Source organism: Lepisosteus platostomus, chromosome 12 (genome assembly GCF_059453375.1).
Source record: "Lepisosteus platostomus isolate fLepPlt1 chromosome 12, fLepPlt1.hap1, whole genome shotgun sequence".
Lineage (NCBI taxonomy): Eukaryota > Metazoa > Chordata > Actinopteri > Semionotiformes > Lepisosteidae > Lepisosteus > Lepisosteus platostomus.
Window position 1 is genome coordinate 1,452,766 of NC_142622.1, and position 13,012 is coordinate 1,465,777.

Here is a 13,012-nt window from a genome sequence, read left to right on the forward strand (position 1 = left end):
TCTCAGTACGGCAGAGATCCTCCTTTATTCGCCCCCTGCTGTCCGCGAGTGAGGAGGAAGGACAGGAGAGCAACTGCAGGCTCAGCAGGGCTCCTCGTCCTTGTGCGCCCAACAGGTGTGTACTGACGGGGGGGCAGGGGGGACAGCAAGAACACAGCAGCAGCACAGTCCTCTAGGGAGAGAGAAGAATCTCCTCCAGTTATACTGGAGGAGAGGAATAATGATGAATGAAAGTTTTAAAACTCTAATTACAATAAATATCAGATTCACATACACTTAAAATAGGCAGTGCAGTTAATTAGACAATTCTTTGAAATTGCTACCCTGCACTGTACTTGGGCGCTTCCATGACGAGATTGAAATACAGGTTCCTTGTGATTTTCAGTGAAGAGGTGCAAGGTAACATGCAGTCGTTCCCTTGCCTGCGCCACAGCAGAAACAGTGTGAAACTGTGAAATGGAGCCCCAGGGGAGACGCGTTGTTGTCTCCGTTATTCATCTGCAGGAGATCTCACCACACAACCCTGCTTTCTGCATCTCGCACACTCTGCTGACCTGCAAAGTCTTACTCCAGGACCGGAGCGAGGATTCTGCATCAAGCTGAGTCTTGTGTAACCCAGGGAGAAGGTGTAATTGTTACTGAATATTTGGAATTCTATAAATAAGCCACGTTTGTTTCTATAAAATATATTCTATAAACTAGTTGGATTTTTGTGTTTAAGGGCAGAAAGCGGATAAATGTACATGCATTCCCATCAATATCGCATCAAGAGCAACTTGATATTGAGGAGATTTGTCATGCATATTTCTCATTTTGCTGTGAATTTGGAGTGCATGCATGGTATGAGATTCTGGTTTCCTGTGTGGACATGAACATTATAGAACAGTTGGGTCACTTCTAGACCATGGGCATGCTTTACATGTCTGCCTAAAGGTTGTTGGATTTCAATTTCTTTGGTTTAAATCATGAAAATACAGAGGCATTAAAATGCAGAAAGATTGGTCTGGGCATTTGTTGCATTTTTAATGGCTTTCCTTGTATGTGAGCTGTGTTACCAGCTTGTAGCCTGATGTGGTCAGATCTCGGGTGCTTAGCAAGGCTGGGCCTGGTCAGTCCTGGAATGGGAGATCTCCAGGAAAACCAGGTTGCTACTGCAAGTGGTTTTGGAGGACCAGTAGGTGGCGCTCTTGTCTGTGGACCAGATTTTCCAAACAATGCGGTATGGTGACTTGTGCTTTTGCAGGTCCTATCCTTTGGATGATGCACTAAGCTGAGCTCTTGATTTACCGATAATGGCAGAGTAACTGTTGGAGTGTTACCCCTTGTGTCCTTTCTAAACTCCTCTCCGGGTTTGAGCAGCCTGGCATCCTAAAAGATCCCCTTTTTTTTCCCAATTAGTGAAGACGTTTTCAGGAGCAAAATGGCTGCTGTGTCACCGAAGTGGGGCTGTACTTCAGTGGGGGCTGAAATGGATCCCTTCTTAAATCTATAGTGCTTGGTTGTGGAATGTGTTCATCAGTATTGTAAAATAGTCCATTTTAAGTGAATTACAGACTGCATGTTCGTGAGTCTGGGTTATTTTCAATTGCGTGATTCGAGTGGGCACGTGAGCAAGGGGTTGGTCACAAAGGCAGCGTACTTGAAGGATTCTTTATAACTGAGCTGTGTGAACTGAAGTTCATGCATAACTGACCCACAATCGCGGTTCACCTCTGTTTGTGTAGTTCTGATTTCCGTTTAACCTGTGGTGTCGGTTCCGTTGCCTTGTGCTTTAGCTTTGGGCCCTTATAAAACTGTCGTTCACTTCTCTCCTGTGTGCTGTAGAGCTTCCCATCTGTGAGTGATGCCCCCTTTTGGGCATCAGTGGTTGGAGCAGGAGGCCAGCAGTTCTCTGTAAGTGAGTTGCTCCCTGGGGCTGCTGTGCACGGCTTCTGTAGTCTGAATGACTGAAGGGTGAGAGCTGGTACAGCAGGAAAGGGCTCGTCTCTTAAACTACACCTACTGCAGCTTGTCCTAAAGAGAAGCTCGTTATCTTTAGGGCCAGAAGATGTAAAGGGACAGTGTTATCAAGTAGAGATTCTTGCACAGCCTTAACTGGATTGGGCAAGGTATCGTTTACTTTGTTACGCTGGTGGGAAAAACATCAGATATTTACTGGAAGATCACTTTTAAATTGGGGATTTCAGATTCACGGTGACCTAAACATCTACATCCGTCTGTTAGAGATGCATCTTGGAAAGCTTTTTAAAAAATTGCACCTCTGTTGGTCTTGACCTGGTGTGCCTAGCTTGTCCACAGAACAAGGTGCCGTTTTCACATTACTGGCGATTTGGATTTCTGCATCGGTATAGGAACAGTCACCAGCGCTTCAGTATTGTAATGCACGAGTTAAAAAGGGCTAAATACTATTAAAGTGTACGTTTTTTTTATTTGATTTTCCAATTAAGGAATTGGACACTTAATCTTCAAAGTTCCCTGCATCGCTTCTTTAATTTGAAGCTATAAACTTCTGTCAAGGTGTGGTTGGCAACGCCGGCCCGCAGGCCAGCGAGAAGGCAGGCGCCTGGCCTGCGCTCTTAATCCAGCTGCAGCGTGGGGCCGCTTCCGACATCATCCCGCAGAGGAGCTCGTGGGCGCGATGACCCGGCAGCTTTGGCTGAAAGAGAGGCTCGAGATGGAACACGCGGGGTCTCCGAGACTCGGACCCTCGGGGGGGGGGGGGGGGAGTCCACCGCCAGCCGCGGCTCCTCCTCGCCAGCAGGGCGCCCCGGCCCGAGTCGGAAACGTCCTGTGCAGTGGGCGAGAAAGGGACTGGGGGAGGGGGGTGGAGAGAAATTGTCCTTTGTGTGCCTTTATCAGCTCAGGCGCTGCCCGTTCTCGCTGTGGCTGCTTGTGTTGGGTGCCTTCTCTCCCCCTGCTCTGCGAGAAGGTGTGGTGCCTGCTTCTCCTTCGCTCGAGACTGCCTGGTCTCTGGTTTGCTTCGGGAAGGGAGCCAAGAACCTGGCCTTTACATAATCTTATGCAATTGGGCTCATTGGCAGACAAAAGCTGGCTGTCTACCATCTCCAAACAGCCACACAAGTGGAGTTATGCAACTTTAAAAGTGGAAGATGTGTTATGTAATGTGTATTCTTCTTGCGGTTTTCTTTTTCCAATTAATGACGCTGCTTTTTGTTTTCTTGGCGTGGGAGCAGATGGCACCAGTCCACTCACTTAGATGTGGGGTACAGAAATATTTAACGATGGGGCTTGGCTGGTGGGGGAGGGGGGGCGCTGGCACGTCGTGTGTGTAATTTGATCGGCGGGCCTTGATGCTAGACGCCGCGCCGGTGCCACAGCTCTGCATGGCAGGGAGGGCGGCACACGGCGGGGCGCCTCTGCACTCCCACACGGCCCGCTGGGCCGGGACTGGCGGCCCCCTGAGCTAGACGAGCCCGCGCGTGGCACCTCGGCTCTGGGGTGGAGGGCTGTGAGCCCCGGCGCTGACCGAGGGCGTGAAGCCCCGAGGGTCCCGGCTCCGCGCTCTCGGAGTGGGAAAATCCCCTTCTCCTCCCTTCCCCTCGGCCACGCGGCCCCTTCGGGCTTCGACTCTTCCGACAGGCGGCCGCACGGCTCGGAAAATAATTACTATATTAATGCGGATTTTTGTTTCGTCTGTCATTCTGACGGGCGTGTAAGTAGAGAAGACAAAAACGGCCTCGGAAAAGATTTAGGAAATTCCTGTGTTTTACAACCCCCCCCCAAACTTTGAACTTTGCAAAGGATTCTGGATTCTGTCAGTCTTGATATTAACGTGCCTTTCCATTTCCACAGATTAAGATCACTTTATTGGCCATGTACAATTTCTTGCCTTAGGAATTTCTCTTTTCGCAGACCCCAGCTTGCTCTCCGTGAGAGAGACAGACGGGGAGAGAAGCTGGGGGTCAGAGCGCAGGGGCAGCCGTCTATACGGTGTCCCTGGAGCAGTTGGGGTTAAGGGCCTTGCTCGGGGGCCCAACGGAGTAGGGTTCCTCTGCTGGCCGCAGGATAAGAACAGGCAACCTTCCAGCCCCAGGATTCAAGGTGTTGGTGGTGTCTGGTGTTCCAGCTCTTTTATCTCTTTCTCTTTAATAATAATAATAATAATAATAATTGCTTACACTTATATAGCGCTTTTCTGGACACTCCACTCAAAGCGCTTTACAGGTAATGGGGACTCCCCTTCACCACCACCACCTTCTTTCTCTCTCTCTCAGCAGCAGCCGGAGTCAGAGACGGTACATTTGTTCATACCTGCGCTGGCAGTTGGAGCCATTATTGGTAAACAGGGGCAGCACATCAAGCAGCTGTCCCGCTTCGCAGGAGCGTCGATCAAGGTATGACGTGCTCTACCCCTGCAGCTGGGGCATGTCTCGCCCTGCGAAGCTTGGTCTTTCCTCTGAGCCAGCCTGCAGATGTCTGCCCTGTTAGATGTGCTTCTTCCCCCAGTGGTTTAACCCGTAACTTCTCCCGAGTTGCACTTCTCCTGTTCCATAAGGAGACCTTGTGTAGTCATGAGCGGCAGAAGGCAGGCAGGGTCTGCTTGTTAAATACATCTATGTGCTACTTCAGGTCATGATCATGGCAAACAAAACTGCACTTTTAAAAGCAAGAGATTATGGTAAATCATCCGAGCAGATTAGATGTGTGCAGTCTAGGAAATGTCCTATACATACACATTCACCTCTGGATGTTTCGTACCTCCTTAAGTTATGAAGTGTTTTATTGAACACATCCTCCACGTGCTGTGCTTTTTCTGCCATTACAGTTTAAAATCACAGTGATAGTTTGGAAATGGATTCTGAGCCTGCACATTCAGGAATCAAATGCATCTTTTGTCATGACGAGGAACAGAGTCCCTTCGTCAATTAAATTAATAGAGAGTCAGACGTGGTGATCGAAGCTGCGGTTGACCAGTCTGAACCAACAGATTTTACAGACAATTCTTCTAAGAGAACAGACCAAAACGGCTTCCCCATGCTTGAAGGCTTTGTCAGGCTCATTTGTTTAGAACTCTTTCCAATATCATGGTGAATTATTCTCTATTGAAATAGCATCAGTACTGCACTTGGAACTGTTTGGGGACAGGTCATAAAGTGCACTTGGAAGATGCTGCCTTCTTTATTAAGATGGGTGTTTTCCCTTAACAGAAGGGATAGTGGTACAGATTATCGTGAAAGGTAGCAGTGATGAGGTTCTGTAGGAGATGTTTTTCGGGTTGTAAATGTGAAGTGGAGAACCCGTTACCCTTACAGCTGTTCTGTGTGTCAGATCACCCCAGCAGAAGGGCCTGATGCCAAGCAGCGGATGGTGATCATCACAGGCCCACCAGAGGCCCAGTTCAAGGTGGGTGCTGCCTATAATCATGCACGGAAAGTCTCTATTCAATGCTGAAGTTGTGTAATGACATTTCAAGAGATTTTTTTGTAGATCAGGTCAATGATGTAATACTGATGCTTATGATCCCACTACTAACACCAATAACACAGCGTTAGACAGTTAAATGATGTTGCTTTTCCAGGGAGAAAACCAACAAATACTACTCTCACAAGAGTACAGCGGTGACTCATGGACTTATAAGTGTGTTGTTCCAACACTGTTCCTTCCCAGGCTCAAGGAAGAATATTTGGGAAGCTAAAAGAAGAGAACTTTTTTGGACCGAAGGAGGAAGTGAAGCTGGAAACCCATATTAAAGTGCCATCGTACGCTGCAGGCCGGGTCATTGGAAAGGGGGGTAAAACGGTAGGTGTTCAGCCCTGGTGAAACCCAGGTCTTTACCAGGCAATATGAATCAGGTTGGTGTACCTAGGTCTGCAAGACCGATGCTTTTAGTTCCTTTTGAAAGAGCAGAGGTGTATTTAGGCCGGGCCAGAGCTGAAATGTTTAGTTTACGAAGACCACGCCTGTCTGGTTTTTGGGGAAACTCCCGAGGGTTGCGGGGTGCTGAGGAAGAGCTGTACGGCACTCGCGGCTGCAACAGCACTGAAGCATTTCTGCTTTGCTAAGAGAACCTCTCCCGCCTCGCAGGTGAACGAGCTGCAGAACCTCACCAGCGCGGAGGTGGTAGTTCCTCGAGACCAGACCCCCGATGAAAACGACCAAGTAATAGTGAAGATAACTGGCCATTTCTATTCAAGCCAGGTATTATTTTCGCTCCCTCTTTCTAGAGAAACGGTACCTTCTTTTGCACGTGCCAGGGCACTATAGCTGCACCCCGAGAGCTTTTCAGGCCTGATCTTGATGATGCTCTTCAGACGGAGACTGCCGGTCTCGGGGTGGCTCCCTGCTCCTGCAAGTCCTGACTTTAGCTGCACTACCGAGACGTGGGCCAGAGGATATCGCCGGGAACGCTGGCTTTCATTGCCAGTGAAACGGACTGTGTTGATCCTTTATTTGCTCTTGGTTCCGACAGGTTGCGCAGCGCAAAATTCAGGAAATTCTGTCCCAGGTAAAACGACAACAGCAGCAAAAGGCCGCACCCAGCGGCGCCCCCCCCCAGCTGAGGCGGAAGTAGGAGGCGCAGGGGCGCCCCCCCCGGGCCCTTCGCCAAGACGCCAGACCAAAGAGGAAGGGGGACTGCTGGCGACGGGAAGCGTGGGGAGGTCCTGCCGGCGACAGTGCCAGCACGTCTTCGTGGGAATGTCTTCTTTGGGCTTCGGGAAACTTTGAGAGAGCCAGCTTAAATGACCGGAGACAAAAAGACCCTTTCCCTCCTTTGGTTCTGTGCTCGCCACTTCACATCAGCAGGTTTTGTTTTTCCCTAAATCCCGATTTATGATGTCAAATTCCAGTTCGACGAGGCTTTCTCCCCCGGCCTCTCTGGGAAGCGAGAGGCAGGGCTCTCCTGGTTCCATCTGGTGTGCGGGAGGGGCGGGGCAGACTCGTGGTTTCGAAGGGGGGGGCCCGGGGAGCAGGAAGGCATGTCGTCCCAGTGCTGATCGAGGCATTTTAGAAATTCGGATGCATTTTATGAGAAAAAGAAGAAAAAAACACTGCCAGAATAACCTAAGGGAAGTGTTGAATGGTGTTGGCTAGGAAATAGTTTAATATGCATTTTACTGAACTACCTCAGGCATTTAGTACCTCAGCAAAAATTATATATATAATTTTTTTCCTTTTTTGCTTTCTGGTATTTTGTATACTTTATAAAAGCTGATAGTTCTTGAGCATTTTATTTTTTTAAGAAAAATTAAAATTTGATCAGCTACCATCAGGGTGTCCTTCAGCTCCATTTTACAGATATATGTACATATATATATAGTGTATATAAAAGTTATATATGTACATATAAAAGATGCATTGGCAGAACGAAAAAGACAGAGCTGTGGTGCTCCTTGCTGTTAGCTGATGGGAGTATTAAATTAAAAAAATTGCCTCAGTTTTCCTGAGGTCTTCAGCGCCACCGTAAGGAATAACAGACATAGAGCAACGATTTTTGCAAGATGCCGAATAATGCCAACATTACTGAAATCAGCAATGCCCTTTATTTCTTGGGATGTTTGGGATTCAGAAATTCAATTGATGGTACATTATTTTGTTTCGGGGGGGTGGGGAGGGAGGGGGGGGGCAGGGAGGTGATGAGAAGAGGCTGGAGGGGGGCTCGTTTGTCTCCGTTCACGGTGTTGCGCCCTCGGTGCCTTGGACCGTCGCCGCCTCCTCGTGGCCGAACGAGTTCATTCTGGGGAAACCCGTGCCAGGACGCCCGCGGCCTTCAGCTCGGCTGCTCGGAGAGACGTCGCGGTCTGTCAGCAGGCGCGGCGCAGACCGGGTTAGGAGCAGCCTCGCATCACGCGCGTTTCATTTGCTTTTCTTTTTGTTGTTTGCTAAATGGGGAAGAAAGATCACACTAACGATGTCGATGCTAAAGGATACGTTTACATATCCAACCGCTGTAAAGGGCCACTGTAAGCAGTACCTTCTGCGCTGGCTACTGCAGGGACAGCAGGGTTTATGCACGGGTGCAAACGGGAGGGTCTGGAACTTCTCTTTCTTGGAATCGAAACGCAAGGACTTAGGCAAAAGGCTCCATACTGGTTTTTGTTTCAATCGGTAATGTAAATGCAAAACGCGTTTTGTGGTAAAAGCTATTACGCATTCACGCTTCGACAGTAGAACATTTCTCGTCCTACCTCAACTCTCAAATTGTGGCCGTGCACGGGGTGCATAAAGACTGCTGTGTGGCCTTACAAGAGCCATGCTAATACCTCCTAAAAACCTTTGTGATGTTTTTGTGCATGAGGTCAGAAGCATCATGCTGCACTGATTTAAGGGGCACAACTTTGCATAGCTATTTTTTCTCACCGTTTTTGATCTACCTCTTAGTCATATATTAAAATAGAGGCATTTCTGCGTTAGGATAGAGTAATTTCCCAAAGATCATTTTGTAAAGATTTTACTTTTTGGAAAAAAAAAATGGTCTGAAGTTTTTGTTTTGCTTGCATTTATTCTTTATCAGTTGATTTAAAACCTCAACGTATGCTGCAGCTTTAGTTTAGTCAAAAACATTTTTTGATCTGGCAGAGTGGCTTTCTCATGTAGTTTTAGACTTTCTTATTGAATTTGGGGGAAGAAAAGTCAATAGATGTTTAATTTAGATTTCTGTTAATGGCTAAGTCAAATGCCTACCTTTTTGTTTCTCAATATAAAATTTCAATTTTTGTTTTTGGAATACAGGTGCTGCATTTATATCTACTGAGTACTTTGATTTAAACCTGTTCTAGCTATTTCTAGGCTTTATAGTGTGGATTCTTTTCTTCAAATGAGACTTAATTGGAATATTTGGAATTAGTTTGAAAGTAATACTGTAAGATGGGTGTTTATCAGAAAAGCATGGATCATATTTCATCTGTACTGTGCCCCTATGCAGCTCCACCTGTCAAATGCCTCTGAATAAAATAAAGAAATTAGCTCCTGTGATGGATGGGCTGTGCTTTTTTTTTTTTGTTCTTTAGGACTATGGATGAGACTCGGACACCTGACAATCGGTAGTGTCTTTTGAACGATCTTTCCTTCACTAGTTCTTTACCTAACCAGGGATATGCATTTTAAGATTCACACATTACGCAGGGTTATGATGACCTTTAGATTTGACTGGAGTGTTACAAGTAGAAAAACATTTTCAGAAACAGTTTTAAATCTTTTGCTGAAATGATTCAGGAAATACTAGACCGAGCTCCTTTCGTCCTTGACATCTCTACAAAGGATGTTCAATATTGATTTAATAGCTACCATAAAAACTACCCTGAAATAATGAAGAATGCTTATTTTATCCATGCCCTTTCATCGTACATCATCTCAAGGTGCTTTATAATTAAACAAGTAGAACTGTGACAAACGCCATTCCAAACTGGAGCACACTCCCTGCATCAGAGTACAGTGTGCGGTGTGGGAGTAAGTCTACACACCTTTTCCAAAGTGAATTCATTTTGTGTCCTAACCTGAAAGCAAGATGCTTTAATTCAGAATTTATTTCACCTTTATTTAAATACTGTAAATTTTTAAATACCAAGTGAAAACCAAATGCACAGACTTTATGAAATAGATCAGCCTATGGGCTCCATTGCATAATAAAATGTATTCTGGAATAAAGTCTTGTGATTTGGATGTTTGAATACCAACAGGATTCAGTTTGCGTTTCAGGTCTACAAATATGCAAAAAGGGGTTTTACACATGCATATAAAATTTCCCGCCTATTCATTGTCTTTTCATAAGCCTGAGCTAATATTGTCTCATACCTACTGATCAAACATTTTATGGTAAGATGGGAACACTAGTGCCACAATGCCATAAAACACCCCAGTACTTATCTCCAGGACTTGAAAGAGGTGTCCACTTTAATAGCAATGTGCACATTACCACCAAATATAAATGACATATGAGGCTACTTTACAATGTTATTCAAACACAGAATATTTTTGCCATGATTCTGCAAATCTCCCATTTAGTAGTACAGTGTTGCTTTTAAACAGATCTTTGGTAAATCCAAACACGGCACAGAGCGCAGTCTCCATCGTGACGCAGCCAAGCACCAGTGAAGAAATGCTGGCTCCTGTCTTGGGGTTGGGGCTACTGCACACGGTGCCCCTTCTCAGCAGCTCATGGGCTCAGCCCATTCCTGTCACTGCAAGGGTTCATCGCTGAATGCCGCTCCATAGGTGAAATCCTCCGGCAGGGTCTCTGGGGGGATCGCCCCTAACTGCTCGTCGTATGACCTCAGTGTCCACAGCTTCTCCAGCTCGTAAAGCTCCCTCGTCTCGGGCAGCATGAAGTGAACCACGATGTGTCCTAGGCAAGGAAAGAGAAGAATGATAGACGAGAAACGAGCTCTAAACGCTGCAATTTCAGCCACTGCTGGGTGTTTCCTTGGGGAGTTTGTGTTTGGCTGTCCTGTGTGATGTTTCATAGATTAATTATGTAAGAAAAATAAAAAAAGATGTTTTCGTTTGATCACAACCGGAAAGTGGGATAATCCCTCTTATTGACTTCATGCTGGGAATGTTCATGTGAGGCATCAGGATTCCACCCTGCTCCCTGCGTCCTCAACGGGAGTGAGGGGCCCAGAGATGTGCTTCACTATTCTACTGCACCGACTGGGTCGGCAGAGGAGAACAGAAATGCCAGCACCTGTCCGAGCCTCAGAACTCTGAATACACACTGTTCTGCCCCAGATTTTAAATCAGACTGAAAGAACCAGCCACATTCTTAAGGGTCAACACAAGAACAGCAATATTAAGAGGAAAAAAAAAAGTTTATTTACCAAAATCTATGCACATCCAGTCATCTGCATCCTTGCCTTCAATCTGAATGTGGGGGTCGTCATTACGCTTCACGTGTTTGTACTGCCAAAGAACAAGCAGCCCTGTTCATACGTCACAGAAAATAAAACAGGCACCTATCAGGGCCTCGTGTCCAAGAGCTAATTGCCAACAGCACATCCTTATGCTTCACACATCTAACCTACTTCATCCCACCCACCCACTGAAGCGCAGCCCCACACAGAGGATCGGGACAAGTCTGAAAAAAAGTGGCCAGGCAGGTGGATTAATTACTCAGCTGAAACATTTCTATTCGGGAATTGAATCTGAGCAGTCAGGACCTCACTTTCACCCCCTACAGGATACTGTCCCCGGTCCAGAGGAAGGAGCACCACTTTCTGCATGAACTGAATAGGATCTACAAGACTGGTGCTCAGGACTTACACACCAGGAGTAACACACCTGCGGCACCATTTTCAAACTACTGGGCAGTTCATTTTTGGCCCCCTCTTTTTTACAAATGTAAACTGACTTTAAAATAAATCTTACCACTTTGATCGCATACAAAGCCATAGCTCGCAGGTGTCTTGTGGAGGATCCGCTTACTACGACAAAATAGTCGGTGTACTTCATCTCCTCCGGCACCCTGATCACACAGATGTCCCCGGCGTTCTCCTGCCGCAGCAGGGCCACCAGAAAGTCGATACTGAAATCGGGACAGAGACCTGTGGGAGAGGGAACCAGGACAGGTGATAGATACTTTACCGATCCCGTGAGGGAAAATTGCAGGACAACAGCAGCTTAGCACAGTCAACACAGCATCATGACCAGGAAACTTAGAAGAACGAGCAAACGTAAAGCTTGGAACGAGTAAAGGTTTATTCCCTGCTGAAGAGAACAATCAGGAACTCGACGTCTCGGCTGTGGAGCCTTCTTCAGGTGTCAGGTGAAACGTGAAAGAAAGAGTCCTTCTGCGCTACTGCTTTATTCCAGAAGGAGGATAATGTGAACGCAGCTAGAAACTTACCAGTCCGCTTCTTTACTTCAAAACCTGCTCTCTCCTCCGCATGGCTGAGCTCCGTCCCGCCAGTGTGGCTGAGACGTCTCGGCAGATCCGCGCACGTCTTCAGGGGGAGCCCACCTTCAGCACCGCGGTAAAACCCGCTCCACACCTGCTGGACAGCCGCTACCGCGTTCAGGCCTGTCTGCAGCCCCCGCCCAGCCTGCGTGTGAATGCTGGTTTGAGATAAGATAGGCAGCAGTCTTTTCGTCCAGGTGCTGAGAGCAACACGATTCATTGTTGTTTCGGACTGTTTTCTTTTCCTTCCTGCGAGTCCTCTACTATTAGCGTCACTTCCTGCCGTGGCTCCGCCCCCGGGATCTACGTAACCCGAGAGCCTTAAAGGGCCAGCGCACCCTTTATTCAACTTTAAACTTGACCCCGCCAAATAAGCCTATAAACTTTCGTTATCAATAAAAAAATCAATCGATTTCGAACACCTTCGCATTCTGCCTTGGACGTGCACTGAGCTGTAGCAATATGGCTGCTTTTTCATCATCGGGCATCTCTCGGACAAGATGTCTCATTCATCGCTGTGTTACAGCAGGAGTCATCTTCCCGTAGGATCGCACGCCTGCTTGTGTCCCTTCCAGCCGAGCGTCGGGAGCTTTTGAGCAATTTTATTTCTATTAACAAGTTTGGTATTTCCGTTTACTGATGAAGTGAGATAATTAAAAGGCGACTCCCCCACCAACAAGTTTAAGAACTGAAAAAACTGCTTTTGTGTTTGTGCTAACTCTTCACTATGGCACCCATGCAGAGCTGGAAGGTTGCCGTATCTTGCGCCCGGCAGAGGAATCCTACTCCATTGGGCCCCTGAGCAAGGCCCTTCACCCCAGCTGCTCCAGGGGCGCTGTACAATGGCAGACCCTGCGCTCTGACCCCCAGCTTCTCTCCCTGTCTGTGTGTCTGTGTCTCATGGAGAACAAGCTGGGGTATGCGAAAAGACTTATTCCTAATACAAGAAATTGTATTTGGCTAATAAAGTGATCTTATCTTATCTTTATGTCTTCACAGGTGTATGTCTGATATCTTCCAGCTTGAATGTGATCACACGAAGCTTTACATCCCAAAGAGTTTCTGCAGAATAACAGACCCACATGATCCACTACTGAACTATGCACAGGGGCACTGACTTGAAGAATCTTGTCCAGAGGGTTCTCCTGGGACATCTCCTGT

General features: G+C 47.1%; 2 protein-coding genes across 6 annotated transcripts in view; one reads left to right on the forward strand and one right to left on the reverse strand.

Moving 5' to 3' along the window:
* Positions 1–8,934, forward strand: part of igf2bp3 (insulin-like growth factor 2 mRNA binding protein 3) — a 43,228-nt gene extending 34,294 nt beyond the window's left edge. For 2 of the 5 annotated variants that reach the window (XM_088600375.1, XM_088600378.1), the window contains 5 exons: positions 4,236–4,355; positions 5,290–5,364; positions 5,629–5,760; positions 6,046–6,159; positions 6,431–8,934. In XM_088600375.1, the coding sequence (XP_088456501.1) occupies positions 4,236–4,355; positions 5,290–5,364; positions 5,629–5,760; positions 6,046–6,159; positions 6,431–6,532 (543 nt within the window). In that variant the 3' untranslated portion in view covers positions 6,533–8,934. Of the gene's footprint in view, positions 1–4,235; positions 4,356–5,273; positions 5,365–5,628; positions 5,761–6,045; positions 6,160–6,430 lie in introns of those variants that run through there. The other 3 variants (XM_088600377.1, XR_015925566.1, XR_015925567.1) reach the window with 3 other exon arrangements.
* An 897-nt stretch (positions 8,935–9,831) lies between these two features.
* Positions 9,832–12,129, reverse strand: malsu1 (mitochondrial assembly of ribosomal large subunit 1). The gene is made up of 4 exons (XM_088600383.1): positions 11,801–12,129; positions 11,323–11,498; positions 10,776–10,857; positions 9,832–10,303 (listed from the first exon to the last, which is right to left on the reverse strand). Exons 1-4 carry the CDS (start codon positions 12,069–12,071, stop codon positions 10,137–10,139), a joined length of 696 nt encoding a protein of 231 aa, XP_088456509.1. The 5' UTR covers positions 12,072–12,129; the 3' UTR covers positions 9,832–10,136.
* Positions 12,130–13,012: the final 883 nt, after the last annotated feature.